The 15,305-nt window shown below is 50.1% G+C and overlaps 1 protein-coding gene across 1 annotated transcript; it reads right to left on the bottom strand.

Annotated features, from left to right (window-relative positions):
• Window positions 1–234: 234 nt before the first annotated feature.
• LOC124661674 (putative clathrin assembly protein At5g57200) lies at window positions 235–3,150 on the bottom strand. Its single transcript, XM_047199553.1, has 10 exons — window positions 2,976–3,150; window positions 2,495–2,892; window positions 2,295–2,387; window positions 2,101–2,151; window positions 1,952–2,017; window positions 1,799–1,864; window positions 1,411–1,491; window positions 933–1,118; window positions 634–831; window positions 235–537 (listed from the first exon to the last, which is right to left on the bottom strand). The coding sequence occupies exons 1-10, from the start codon at window positions 3,148–3,150 to the stop codon at window positions 235–237; spliced, it is 1,617 nt and encodes a 538-aa protein (XP_047055509.1).
• Between the last annotated feature and the right edge of the window lie 12,155 nt (window positions 3,151–15,305).

Genomic DNA, 15,305 nt, shown 5'->3' with positions numbered 1-15,305 from the left:
AAACAAGTGAAAGACTTGCGTGTCATTTCCATTAAGATTAGGAGAAGTGTAGGACTCTTGTAATCTCATGAGAACATTATAATTTTGGAAGTTTACATGGATGATCTTGCTGATGTGTATAAAGCCACCTAGGTACATAGCGATAGTTTCTGGGATAAAGTCAATCATCATGTACTACTACCAACATGCAACACCAGAGCTACCAGTTGCGACTTGTACTTCTATCAGACATACTCAGATCAAGCTGCCCTGGGCCTGCGGCAACATAGCAGAGTAGGCGTCACCGAAAGGATTGGCCTGAGACTGAGAAGTTGCACCAGCATACGACTGAGGCTGCTGAAACGGCATCCCAAACATCTCTTGTTGCTGATGTGCCATCGTCGACATCTGCACATCGGTCGGTGGCGCGACGCTAGTCGACGCGGCGAACGGGTCCTCACTATGAGGATCTGTAGTGTAGGTCGCCTGGTGTTGCTGCTGCCTCCACGCAGCGTCCTCGTATAGGCTTTCGAGCAGCAGGCCGTCGAAACCCCCGGCCTGCAAGTTCCATCGCGAAATGAGATCGGATATGGATGCAGTGTACATAAAGTATACGCATCATGGATGGAAATGCTACACGGTGGTTTCTCGTACCAGCTTCATCTCTGTGAGTTGGTTGCCGCTGCTGGCTGTCTGTGCCGTGACCAACGCCAGCTCCCAGCCTGAAGATCCAGCCATGTCAAAAGCAGCACCAGGAGATGCGTTGCTCCGATCACCTGGTGCTATAATGGCCAGGGCCAGCGCATTGCTCTCCTCGAGCTCAGCGGCAGCAGAGCTCACCTCGTGTAAACCCTGCAAGGACACCGGCACATCACGTTGGTGCAACATTCTCATCAACCCATATCATTTGCTGTAAATAGATCCCTGGAAGAGTGACAGTGACATGAGCTCACCAGAAAATCGAAAGTGGCCGTGGTAGGTTCCGGTTCAACAGCAGCCTCAGCTACAGGATGGGGTTCTTCTTCTACTTGCTCCGGCAGCGGTTCCTCCACGGCAGGTTCTTCGAACGCGGCCTCGCTGGGTGCCTGAGGTGTTGGCTGTTCTTCCTGTTCTGCGACGAAATCCAGCTGCCGATATTCCTGCCAATTTACACAATACCAGTAAATACAGGAGATTGTGTTGCTCACATTTTGAATTTTGCACTACATTTATTTAAATAAAAAAAGTCATTCTAATCAATTCGAGTCCAGTTCCACACAATAGAAAAATTGGTGAAAAATTAGTTCATTTTTTCTGTTAAATTGAACTGACAGTTCAGTGATTTCAGTGGTGACCGAAGCCTGGCCATAATTGAGAACCTTTTGTGGTTCATAAGCACTTTGGAGCGTGGATAAAAAATATTGAAATACTTGCCAGGGACTAAGGACTCACGATGGTCTTATTTACAGCATGCATAGTTCTGGGGGCTTCTCTGATGTACTCTTCCATCGTCGCAAGAAACGATGGCGGCGGCTGAGGAAAATGCAAGAAAAATAAAACAGTTACATTTTGGTGTCGGCATATGCCGCATATACTTCATTGCAGTGAAGTGAAACCAACCAAAGGCTAAATTTAAGTAAATTTAATTACCTCTCTTAAAACAGGAAACTGGAAGTTCCTGGCGAGCTCCAAACCTCTACAGATGGCGTAGAATTCAGACAGGCTATTCGCCTGGTATTCCAAGGATCATTAGCCTTAATTTTCAGTTTTGCATGAACAAGTAATGTGCATGGGGAAAATGCAGAGGAAACACGGATCACGGGTATGAGTGTATCCATACCAGATTTCCTGTTCTTCTGTAAATGTCTTGAGCTTTGATAGCATCGAGTTTGTTCATGTCGAAGAACTGCAAAGGCAAGAATGGTCAATATGACACTCGATCGATCAATGACCCAATTAGAAACAAAAAAATTAAATATCACAGAAAAAGTACCACGTCCACGAGGTTGATGATCCCATCATTGACAGCACAGTAGATCTTGAAGCTCTCCTTCATCACCTGAATAATGTGTCAGCAGTAGCATCAACTAAATGAATAAGAACAATGCAATTTACAACCGGGATTAAACTGCAGATGCATACCAGTGCCAAAGCGTACTGAATGAGGTAATTCCCAAATGCTGCTCCTTCAGGCTGTGAAGAAATTCGAACATGAGATTTTACAAAAACAAAACTTTATATGAAAATGTGGAATAACACAGAAGTCATAACACATCCGTGAATTCTGTCAGATCATAATCTTTAGACTTGGAACATTCTACCACAAATTCTACTACCTGGCAGCCGACGAGCCGGAAGAGCAGCTGCTGAAGCGCGGGCAGTTGCTCCAGGAGATCGTCCTTGCCCAGGCTCCTCGTCCTGCTCTGCCCCTGAAAAACAGATCAACCGATCACCGCGCAACACTGACGACGCGTCAGAAACAGTGGCAAATCCAAGCAATTCAGAACAACAAGCTGTGAGCGAGCGCATCAGAAACCTTGGGAGGCGCCCTCTCCGACGCCGCCGGCGCCGGAGGCCTGAGTCGCTCCGCCTCGACGTCGTAGCGCAGCACGGCGAGGCATTCGAGCCGCTCCTCGAGGAAGAGCGCGTAGGTGCGCACCCACGCGGAGCAGTCCCAGGCCAGGTGGCTGGAGTCGTCCTTGAAGCTCGACATCTGCAGCGCCTGGCCCCTCTGCCGCCCGTGGCCCAGCAGCTCCTCCGCGAACGCGCCGCTGCTGCCGTCCCGGAGCGCCCTGTGGATCACCACCAGCGCCTTGAGCGCCACCACCCAGTTGCTCGTGTTGGCGAGGCGCCTGGCCAGAGCCTGGACGCAGTACGAGACGTCGGCGCGGGAGCGGGCACCGATGATCTCTGCAGCGACCATGTCCGCACGGCGGCGCGGATATCATGATTGGTCAGAACAGGAAAATCTCTGAGCGGAATTAAGAAGGAGAGGTGACCGGCCGGCCGGCGGCGAAACGTACTGGCGAGGTGGCGGTCCTTGGGCGGGCGCTCGACGTGGCTGGTGGCCTTCACCATGGCCACGTCCAGATCGTCGCGGCTGCTGTTGACCTTGGCGAGGCCGACGGTGGTGGAGTCCTTGATCGCGCCGCACGCCTTGCGCCAGCTCTTCTGCATCGAAGTCGTGCCCATGCCTCCTTGATGGCCGGCGCGATAGGCGCCGGCGAACGGACTAACGGACGACGGCGTCGTGTCGCCGGCCGGCAACCCGAGCCGGCTCTGGTGTCGACTGTCGCTAGTTCGCGCGGGCTTGGTCGTACGTCGTGGCGAGAAGTGCTTGTGCACTCGCGGGCGAACGGATTTAAATTAATTCCTATTCCTATTCTGGCTTCTGTGTTACGTGTTATTTTCTTCCAAAAATGACACAGGACCCCTGATTGCCCGCCTATTTGCAAATGTGAACACACAGATGAGTTTTTTTTTCGCTTGACCGGATGGAGAATAGGTTTCTACATTTCAATTTTTCATTAAACAATTTTTTCTTGAGAAACACATTACAAAATTACATTCACGCGCATACAGTCACCCCTATAAAAATACACACGCACGCCTTACCCCTATGAGCACCTCCAAAAGACATAGCCCGCGGATCGAAACTTGGAATTGACGAAGTCACCATAGACTCCCCACTGTCGACGGAAACGTTACCTCCCACCGAAAAAAACATTTCGAGATCCTTTGATTTAAAGGATATGCATAAGAATTATGTAGGATTTGGTTCCTATGGAAATTTTTTCTATAAATGTTGTTTGATTCATAGGAACATATTCTATAGGAAAAAATTTCTATAGGAATCTTGTAGTGTAATTCCTATAGAAAAAAAAAGCATTAGCTCATACCTCATGAAAAAATTCATTTGCTACAATCAAATACAGTTCATCTTCCTATAGGATTCAAGTAGGCATGTCATTCCAATCCTATACATTTTCTATTACTATAATTTTCCTATCCTTTAAATCAGAGGAGCCCTTCACATTTATGAGACACACAGATGTTAAAACTGGGGTTTGAATTTTGGTGGGCTGGGTACAACCACCTCCTAACCACCCAACCTCAAGTTGGTTTTCAAACAATTTTAGTTGACCATGTTAGATGCCTAATTGAGATGAATTTCGTGTCAAACTTAAACATATGCACCCGGGAGCCGAATTGAGTTTCTCCACATAAAGAACACACTAAGACTATCCAGAAAAATTGAGATAGTAAGATTAGAAACCAAACAAAGAAATTCAGAAAATAAGAAAGAACTACTCACCATGTTCCATATATAATATAAGATGTCATCAAAACCGATATCACTACTACTAAAAAAATAATGAAGTGGAACAAATAAATCCAATCTCATTGTCGCTCTTCCCGAGCCGTTCCCGCTCGAGCGGATCCGGAGGATCCCGATCTGATCTCCCTTCTTAGTGGCGGAGAATGGCATGGGAGCCAAAATCTGGGGTACTAAGAGCATGTGCAACGTGGACGTTTATTTAGGGGCTCCAGGATTTTTCTCCCTGCCGATTGACAGTTGGTAGGATCGATCCTGGTGATGGACGCTTATCTAGGGGAAGCGGTGCAAGACTTTGAGCCGAGCTCTTCCTCAGATTTTGCCTGTTAGTTGGAAAATAAGCGTATGATATTGAAGAGAAGCGACGCTGGGATTAATTAGTCCATTACTTTTCACTCAGGCGTCTACATAAGTGTCTCACATTGAACATGCCCTAATGGTGGTTCGAGTCCTTGTGGCGATGAAGAATTAGCATAGTGATTCGTGACTTGGAGCAGTGCCACTGGCGAGTGGGAACGCCAGTACATGAGAAGCTTAGAGTCAGAACTTTAATGGTGAAAACCCCAGGATCTGGCCTTAATTGGTTGTGCTTGGCAACAACCTTGTTGAAGTTATTGTTTTGAGAGCGTGAACTTTCTCTAGGCTGAAAACCTATGATCTATGATCAGGGCGGCGATGACACTTGTGCACTATTCTCTTTTTGGATGCTTTTGGAGAAGATGGATTTTCGGTGATGTCCTGGTGGTGTTTGAGCCGCTGTTACAAGAAATTGATCACTGTAGCGGGACTTTTTTTTGTAATTATTCTTTTTTTGGTTGTGTGCATCCACATTGCCATTAGGGCACGTGTTGTTGCAAAGATTGGGTGTAATTGGTATCTTTAATATGTTTTCATTATCGAAAACATAACTTTTGGCTCTGTCCTTCGTTAGTTACATCTGCCATTTCCACTATTGGCGTGTTTGGTTGGAGGAAATTAAAGAAAAGGAATGGGAATTGGAGGGGTGTAGGAGTTAAAAGCCCTTGTATGATTACAGGGAATGGGAGTTATAGAGGGAAGGGTCGTGGAAATTGAGGAGACCAACTCCCCCGAATCTCTTCTGGGGGGGGGGTGGTGGTAATTGAGGCGAGATAGGGAGTTCGTTATTTTTCTCTCCGTCTCTCCCGTGATGGAAGGGAGCGAAAAAACCCGCGAAAATCTTTGCTACTTTGCCGGAAAATCCTCTACATAAGAGCCCCAACCACGTCCTATTTCCCCTGAATTCGCCAGCCCTAACGACCCCCGATCTGCGCAGTGGAGACGCCAGGTCCGAACAGCGCCAAGGTACATTGTTCATCCTCTTGCAATCTCAATTTCTCGAAAATTTCCATGCAAATTAGTCCATGTAATGGCCGATTTACTCCTTCTGCACTGATGCCAACAATAGTCTGATGTTGCCTTCACAGAATCGATCTAGAACTGTTCCCCTATCTTAATTTTGCTTTGCTCCCTTCACAAACTCATACTTCAGAGATCGATGGTGCCCCTAATCCGTGTCTTTTCTTTATAGATCACAAGCAAGAGTCACAAAAGGTCACAGGTCTGTAGCGATGCACTGTTTTTGTCCTCCATTTGTTTTCTAAGAAACTGTGCATCTCTTTCTCGCTTTGGTAGCTGTTTCCCTTTTGGGCTTTTGGCACATAGTTGTGAGACATAGATCTGAATAACTAGTGGATGATCTCTTGTATAAATTTATTAGTTAGAGAAATTGTAGTATTTAGCTGCAAATGTTGAATTACTGCTTGATGACTGCACATTGCCGACTGCATATATAGAGAACCAACTGTCTGGTACTTGCAACCATATTGCAGATTGTTTTTTACAAATAGATTGATCACTTAAAGCCTCATTTGAGAATATGTTGACACACTTTAAACAAGCAGCTAGCTGGCATGCACATTTTGTTCGACATGTATTTTCACTAGTAGAAAAAGGGGCAATAGGCCCGGTCCATTTGGGCCTTCAGACCCGGTTCCCGAACCGGGACCAATTAGGCGGGACTAAAGGGGGTACCCTTTAGTCCCGGTTCAAAGATCAACCGGGCCTAAAGGCCTCGACACGTGGTGCGGCCAGGGAGCTCGCGGTGGAAGGCCTTTGGTCCCGGTTCGTGGTACGAACCGGGCCTAGGTTTCTCTGCCGCGGCAGAGAATTGCTATTTCTCTGCCGCGGCACAGATTTAGGCTGTACCAGCGTTTCTCTGCCGCGGCAGAGAAACAGGGCGTTTCTCTGCCGCGGCAGAGTTTCAGCAATGCATATATATCATTCAAGAAAACCACAAAAAATCGTCATGAATATATATAGACATCGTCAACTGTACACGACATAGTCAACACAGTACACGTAATGCATGCATATTTACAATTCAATATCTCCTCTACGAAGATCCTCGATCGTCACGATCTGCCGCGGATAGTGCTCTCCACCTGGGGTAAGGACCTCGGTAATAAAGAATCCCGCGATTTCCTCTTGAATTGCTTTTATTTGATCCGCTGTTATGAGAGTGTCCCGCAGGCGTGTCATCTATATTTAAAAAGGAGATCAATATATGAATGGAACTCAATACAATAGATGGTACTAATTAAGATTAATTGTGAAAATTTGTTATCGTACACGAGTGTGGTGTATTTGGGCATCCCCACCCTTGGGACAGGACATGTCACGCATGAAGGTGCGGACGTAGTATCCACATAAGTTATTCCCTTGTTCCTGCCTCATACACTTTACGAAAAAATAGTTCGATCAAACTAATAATCAAGCATCGTATTGAAAGTAAATATCATATATAAAGTTTCACGGACATAGCTATATATATAGTACTACTTACAGGGTAATCTTTAAATGTAAGCTCCGGTTTCCATTTACCCGGAACAGTATTGATGAACCGTTTCCAAGCCCTGCCCGGCAAAAAATAATGAGTAAATGAGTAATTGATTAGTTGATGATATCTTCGAATTAGAGCGAGATGAAGATGCCAATACGAAATTGATTGAAACTACCTCTGGAGGATGGCAGCCATGTCCGCCCATTCCGCATATTCTTTACGTTTCGAGTCCATGACGTTTACGACTCCAAGGTGAAGATCAATGATTAGGAGAATAAAGTGGAAACTGCACAAGCATAACTCAATGATTACGAGAATAAAGTGGAAGGTGCACAAGCATAATGTATGTTATATATAACACTCACTTGAAGATGTAGGGAAAGAATATATCCTCTTTGTCTGCTTGCTTCTCTAAAAACATTACGATGTTGTCCTCTGTGTCCTTGGCGAAGTCTCGAACCGTAACTTCATGAAGCTGTGTTTGGGTCTATGAACCCCAGCGGTAGGAGCTTGCCTCTTTTGTATTCCAGCTTCTTCATTCTGCATAATTAAATGTATAGCGTACACAAAGAATATAATGAGGATAATTGTTAGTGCAAATGAATGAGCTTCAAACTTAATTACACAAATAAATCACTTACAGTGCAGTAGCAAGCGATGACAGACTTTGTCGAGGGCGTCTTGATTGAATAAGCTGAAACAGTTCTTCTAACTCAAGGTTTATCTCGTCTTTCCCCCGGAAGTAATGCTCATCTCTAAGATACACCGTGAGGTAGGCATCACCTCTTCGACAGGCTTTCAGGTACCATTCATGTAACCTTCGCATCTGAGTCCCTAGACGCGCGAGCTCGCCAGGTTTGACGAGATCAGATCCGTATCTATACGTGTTTACCACTTGAGCCGTTGGATAGTAATCTTCGTACTCAACTGATGCTCCCTGAGCTCTAGCCGCCCGTTCGATCATCGATGCCGTCTCGGATCATGATAGGGCTCCACGACGAAGTGGGGTGCGGCCCGAATGTCCTGCTGTCCAAGCTCGGGTGACTTTTTGCTTCTTTGCTCGCTCTAGAGGACTGTCCAAGAGAGCGGTCATAATCAGCTCTCAGCTCAGGTCTCTTCATTCTCGTCTCGGCAAAGTGCTTCACATGCTGCGGTGGAATAAACATCTTCTTCGGCGCAAGAAACGCCTTTTGCTCTTCGATCTGCTCATGTGGTAACAACTCTGGAGTCTGTGCCCTCATTGGAGTTGATGATCTCTTCGGAGCTGTAGGAGGTGCCGCGGACCGCTTCCTCTTTTGCTTAGGTGGAGGCGGCGGAGTCTCCTGACGAGGAGGAGGAGGCGGCGGAGTATTTTCACGCGGAGGAGACTGGTCATGGATAGGGGAATCATCATCGCGCGGAGGAGAATCATCACGCGGAGGAGGCTGCACGAGTGGCGGAGGAGGCGGAGGTGGCACTGCTTGTTGGCTTCTCACCTGGAAACACAATGTTCTCCTTCCGCCATTGCACGGTGGTTCTACGGGCTTCTCCCGGTTCTTTGATTTCCCCATCTTCACCACGCGGGTGCTCAAGCACCAACCCCTCATACTCTCTCAACACTTCATCCACCATCACAACGACAAAGTCGTCTTGGACCGGACGGCAATGGTAAGACCTTGTAGGTAAGAGGATGCCGACCGCCGCCTTGAAGGATAGGTTGAAAACTTTAACATGCAGCTCACAAGGACGGCTCTCGGTGAGATCATCCACGGGGGTAGCGAGGAGGCTCGACCACCTGGTCATCATCATCATCATTATCCACCTGTCGAGAGGAAGCCACGCTGCTTTTCCGGTGTGGTTGAGATTGCAGCGGGGCGAGGGCATTGAGCAGTTGCAGGATCTACAGCCTGCCCCGAGCCATCCGAGATGTAAGTACTTGGGTTACCATGGTTAATTGGGCTTTCATGGTGCTCATACCCTCCTCTAAGTTAGCCAGGAGGTCTGTTTCCCTTGCCTTCCTCCTCTCATGGCTTTTATCGGGAAATCTCTTCCTTTCCGCGGGAAAGCCATACTTCCACGGAACGGAGCCTTCGTGCCTCGTGTTCGTCCGCCGTGTTCTTTGTTCCCAAGGGCGCGTGTCAGCTCATCGTTCTCTCTTTCGGGCTGGAACAACCCCGCCTCCACGTCCCTATGTGCTTGTTCCAGGGCATCAATGGGAACCTTCAGATGAGCTTTCTTATAGATGCACTTCCATCGTTTCTGGATCCAACGTTCCCCCAATCCCGTAGAACCACTCCTTGCACCGTTCGATCCAACCGTGTGTCCCTAATCGGATCCCTTTTCGGTCGGTTCCGCCTCAGCTGCCCTGCCACTTAGGACGGTTAGCCCTGTATCCACCGGACCCGGAATTTGGTGATATAGCTTCAACGCAGCATTTGCCTTATTTATTTCCGACCTTCTCTTAAATTCTTCCGACTCCGTCTTGTACTTCACGAATTCGTCCCGATGATTTTTTACCTTCTCACTGTCCGGAGTCTTCTTTAACTTGATAAGGCGGCGCAATCTTTTCTTGTGGCTCTTGAATAGTTCGGCCATCTTCTTCTTGCCAAACTCGCGGAGGGCCTGCTCCATCTTGGCCTTTTCAGCGTCACCCCCCTCTTCGGGTACTATGTTGAAATGTGACATGAGCTTGTTCATAATGCTGTTTTTGGCTACATCGTCGATATAAAGACCTTGAGCTTCTTCCTCTGCAGACGAGCACTAGTCCCTTCGGCTTGTGCCATTCTCGAACGGTGATCGGGACGTGGTCCCTAACAAGCACTCCGCATTGAGCTATAAATGCCTTTGCACCTTTCTCTGGAGCAATCGGTTTACCATCCTTTTCGATGTGGGTGATGTCGTGCCTAACACCGTCATCCAACTTTTTGGTCGGGCCTCGCTTCCTCGACTTTACAGAAGAAGTGCTCGATCCGGAGGGCTAAAAAGAAATAGTTCATAGTCAGTACAATTTAATTAGTTAATGCATCTAGTCGATCAACAGCGGCTTAATTAATTTATATACCTCGGTGATAACTACAGTTCGGGAGCCATTATGATGATCTTGTTCCTCACCGGCGCCACTAGGATCTTCTTCCTCAATATTCTCCGCTCCCTCACCGGAGTCATTCAAATAAGTTGCGGTGACATCGTCACCGCCATCATCTGGAATAACGTCGTCGTCGCGATCATCCAGAGTACCGTTTGCTATGAGTTCCTCCATGAAATTTTCTTGAATTTCATCTCTGTCCATGCTTTCTACAACGACCTGCAAGCTATACATAGGAACCATCATATGATCAAATTAAGGATAATGCGAGAAAACTGAAAATGGAGTTACATATGTAGTTCTTAACTAAGGATCGATAATATAGTGCTGAAAGCGAATACTGCGATTACATGCATACATAGATCGGGTTCATGTTTATTTAACCCTAATACATATCAATCACTACTACAACCACTCAACCACGCAGACCGGGTCCTAGAGGGCGCCGACCGGGTCCCGAGCCGCGCCGGGTGTACCCCCAAAGCCACGGAACAACAACGGGAGCATAGCTAACATGAGATCCCCGCATAACGCTCCATCCGGTCCTATACATGTTGTCTAACGCGTACATGTAACGGCGAACGTGCTGGTCCTCCGCTTCAATGCGCTGAGCTACCTCCTCCGGCGGGGCCGGCTCCCTCCGAAACGACCGTGGCCCATAAGACCTCCACCAAAGAATATCCGGGTCGACAACGGGACCCGGATTCCGCACCAAGGTGCGCGACCCGGAAGCTAAGACCTCCCGAGTGCCACCCCGGCGGAGCCCAGTCCCGGACCTCCCCCATCTGCTCCATCTCCTCTAGAAGAGTCAGACCACGGCGCGGCGGCTGTCGCGGCATCGTAGCTACGAAAACAAATCATATATATATGTACCAACGTTAACATAAATTAAAAAATAACTTCACTACTTTTATGTTAGTCGGCGCCGGCACTACCATTTGGGGGGCGCCGACACTACATACTCTATTTTGGGGGCGTCGGCACTACCGTATTTGGGGGGCGCCATCGCGAGCGTAGTGGTTACCGGCGCGGCGGCACTACATACTCTATTTTGGGGGCGCCGGCAGGGGCGTCGGCACTACCGTATTTGCGGGGCACCATCGCGAGCGTAGCGGTTACCGGCGCGCCGGCACTACATACTCTATTTTGGGGGCGCCGGCAGGGGCGTCGGCACTACCGTATTTGGGGGGCGCCATCGCGAGCGTAGCGGTTACCGGCGCGGCGGCCCTCATAACTATTTTTGTAACGAGTAACACTAACTAAATTTCTAACTATTTTAACTAAATTTTACTAACTTTTTTTCTAAATTTCTAACTATTTTAACTAAATTTCTAACTATTGTTTTAACTAAATTTCTAACTATTTTACTAACTAATTTTACTAACTTTTTTTCTAACTATTGTTTTAACTAATTTTCTAACTAATTTTACTAACTTTTTTTCTAACTAAATTTCTAACTAATTGTACTAACTTTTTTTCTAACTATTGTTTCTATATAATTAACCTAACAAATTAACTAATCTAACAAATAAAAAAAAATAAAAAAAAGAGAAGACGGCGGCGCTTACCGCGGCGGAGGTGGGCGTGGCCGGCAGCCGGCAGGTGGCGGGGGCGCGCCGGACGGCGAGGAGGCGGCCGCGGGCGGTGGGCGGGCGCGGGCGACGCGGTGGCGGACGGCGCGGTGGCGGACGGCGCGGGCGACGCGGTGGCGGGCGGTGGGCGCGCGGGATCGGGCGGCGCGCGGTCGGCGGGCGCGGTGGCGAGGCGGTGGCGCCCGGCAGCGGCGGAGACGGCGGCGGAGGCGGTGGCGCGAGGCGACGGCGACGGCGCGCGGGAGGGCGGCGGCGATGACAAAGCGGCGGCCGGCGGCGGTTTCGGCAGCTCGGCGGCACAGCCGCTCGTCTCCGCGGGATTGATCTCCGCGGAGACGAAGTGTTTTCTTTTATACTGCCCCCCCTTTGGACCCGGTTCGTGTTACAAACCGGGACCAAAGGCCCCCCTTTGGACCCGGTTCGTAATACAAACCGGGACCAAAGGCCATTTTTGCTGCGTTTTCGCTGCGCGCGCAAAAGAGCTTTAGTCCCGGTTTGTAACACAAACCGGGTCCAAAAGCCATTTTTTAAAAAAGTTTCATTCCCGCCTTATTTCAAATGAAAAAAAAGCCACCGCACTGCCACACGTGTCCACCGCCGCCACCGCCATGCATGTACAGGCCACCGTCGCCACCGCCGTGTACTGGCCACCGTCGCCACCGCCGTGTACTGGCCACCGTCGCCACCGCCACCGCCTGGCCACCACCGTCACCACCATGTACGGGCCACCGCCGTGTACTGCCCACCACCGCCACCGCCATGTACTGGCCACCACCGCCACCGCCACACGTGTCCCTTCCCCGTGCCACGTGTCGCCGCCGCTTCCACGTGCCTCGCCCCGCCGCCACCGCCGTGCGACGTGTAGATGCCGCTTCCACGTGCCACGCCTCACCGCTTCCCCGCGCCACCTGTCGCCGCCGCTTCCACGTGCCACGCCCCGCCGCTTCCCCGCGCCACCTGTCGCCGCGTCGCTGTGCTATAAAGCGCCGCGTGCGCGCGGAACCACACATCGCCGTCGCCTCCGTTCATTCGTCGCCGGGATGCCGCCGCACCGTCGCGGCTCGTCCGGCTTTCGTGGCGTCCGAGCGCGTCCGAACGGTAGGGTCTACGCCGAGATGCGCGCCGGTGGCTTCCGGCTCACCCTCGGCACGTACAACACCCCGGAGCTGGCGGCGCGAGCTTACGACGCGGCCGCATGGCGATTTCGGCGGCCACGGTGCGACATGAACTTCCAGACGTCGAATCGCTAGAGGAGGCGGAGTTCCTCGCGCCGACGCCGTGCCTCGTCGACGACGAGGACCGTCGCCGCCACCGCCAGGTGCAGCGCCGGATCGCAATCATCGAGCACGACGAGGAGTTGATGCGCCAGTGGAGGGCGCAGTTCCCCAACGACGTCGACAACACCGCCGCGTTCTTCGCTGACCTCCGGGCACAACGCAGGTCCAACAGGCGCCACCGTCGGGCCGTCGCCGTGTTCGAGCTCGATAACCCGAATACAACTTGGGCCGACAACGACCCTCGGTGGGACGACATTTGGACCGAGACAACCTCCGACGACGAGTAGATCGACTAGACTAGTTGTTTATCTATTTTATTGTATTTTCAATAAAGTCGTTGTGGCAGACGCTGATGATGAGAAAAGTTTCCCGCCAGATTACATGTGGAATTAAAGTACAGAACTCAACTGAAAATTAATTAAGATACATGGCCAGATAGTACTCGTGCCTAGCCCTATAGTACTCGTGCCTAGCTCAACTGAAAATTAATTAAGATACATGGCCAGATTCGACTGTTCGAGTCATTCAGTCATACTCGTGCCTAGCCCTATAGTACTCGCCACTGTAGTCGTCGTAGTCGCCGTCATCATCGTCGCTGGCATCGGGGTCGCGGTAGTCAAACCTCGGCGGGAGAGCACGCGTGGGCTGGGACCGAGGGTAGCGCAGGCGGGGGCCACGGTGGGCCATGACGCCCTGGAGAGTCCGGTCGCGCCACCACAGCCCGACGGCCGGCCTCGTTGAAGTTCGAAGGAGGCGGGCCGCCCTCCTCGTGCACGGCGAGCGCCCTCTCACGCCGATTGATGAAGAAGCTTTCCCAAGTCGGGCTGTAGTCGGGATGCCACCGGGGATTCCTCCGGCTGCTCCGGCGTGAGCTCGAAGTAGTAGTGGTTCGTGATGGCCATCTCGCGCGCCACACCTAGAGGGACAGGAGGGACCGGTACCCCTCCGACAGCTCAGCAACCAGCCGGTAGGGACGCGGTAGCCCGGCGGGCAGGGGTAGTTCGACGCGCAAAGCGCCTCCGCCTCCCGGAGGGTTAGAGATACGATGGAAGCCATGTGACCTGGTGATGAGGTTTGCGGATATGAGTCTAGATGTGATATGTAAATGGAGGCCAAGCCAACATATATATAGTGAAAAAATGGCGGGAGGACGGAGGCGGGAAGCGGTGGAAAGCGCGGGAAGAAAAATAGGCGGGAACGCAGTGGCGCCAAAAGCTGTCGGTGGGATAAGGACGTGTGGGTAACCTTTAGTCCCGGCTGGTGGGTACAACCGGGACTAAAGATCCTTTTTTGTGTCGTCTAACAAAGCTGTCGGTGGGATAAGGACGTGTGGGTAACCTTTAGTCCCGGCTGGTGGGTACAACCGGGACTAAAGATGTCGGCGAGGATAAGAACGCATGGGTGGACGCACCTGCTCGATGAGATAAAGCATGTAGCGCACGACGCCCTGTCGAAGGAACAAGACAAAGTAGAAGAGGTGCCGTGCCTATAAAAGGAGCATCGATACGCCTTGCCAAGCAGATCAACAAGCCAAGAAGAGTTTCATTCCCATGGATGAAGGGAAGGGTTGGGAAATCTCCCGTGGCGCAGCTTCTCGAAGATGTCGTTGGTGCACACGTCCTACGACATCTTCGGAAGCTGCTCCTCGGAATTTTTCCCTGCAAACCCCTAAACGACTACATCTCATCTAACAGTGTTGGGGAAAGGGTTGGGAAATCTCCCGTGGCGCAGTTTCTCGAAGATGTCGTTGGTGCACACGCCCTACGGCATCTTCGAAGCTGCGCCTTGGAATTTTTTCCCGCAAGCCCCCGAACGAATACATCTCATCTAACGAGTGTTGGGGAAAGGGTTGGGACTCCCGTGGCGCATCTCCACTTTTAATATCTTACATACGGTTACATGATTACACAAAAATAAATGGGAAATTGATTGCCATGTTGAGATACTCATTTGTGCCATGAACATTCTTCAATTAACTTGATGATGGAGCATCTTCATCATTTAATTAATCTTCTTCGGCCGTAACCATGGAGCATCTTCATCATTTAACTTGATGCTTGGATCAATGTTCACTCGAAGGGTGGAATTTCATCAAACTGATTATAATCTTCGACATGTCTGTCTTGTCCTCCACTCCCACGATGTTTCTTTTTCCGGAAAGAACTATGTGGCGCTTTGGCTCATCGTTTGATGTATTTGTTTCCTTATGTTTCCTTTT

This window comes from Lolium rigidum, chromosome 1 (genome assembly GCF_022539505.1).
Source record: "Lolium rigidum isolate FL_2022 chromosome 1, APGP_CSIRO_Lrig_0.1, whole genome shotgun sequence".
Lineage (NCBI taxonomy): Eukaryota > Viridiplantae > Streptophyta > Magnoliopsida > Poales > Poaceae > Lolium > Lolium rigidum.
The sequence above is the reverse complement of the archived record's forward strand: the minus strand, read 5'-3'. Positions and strand labels throughout refer to the sequence as shown.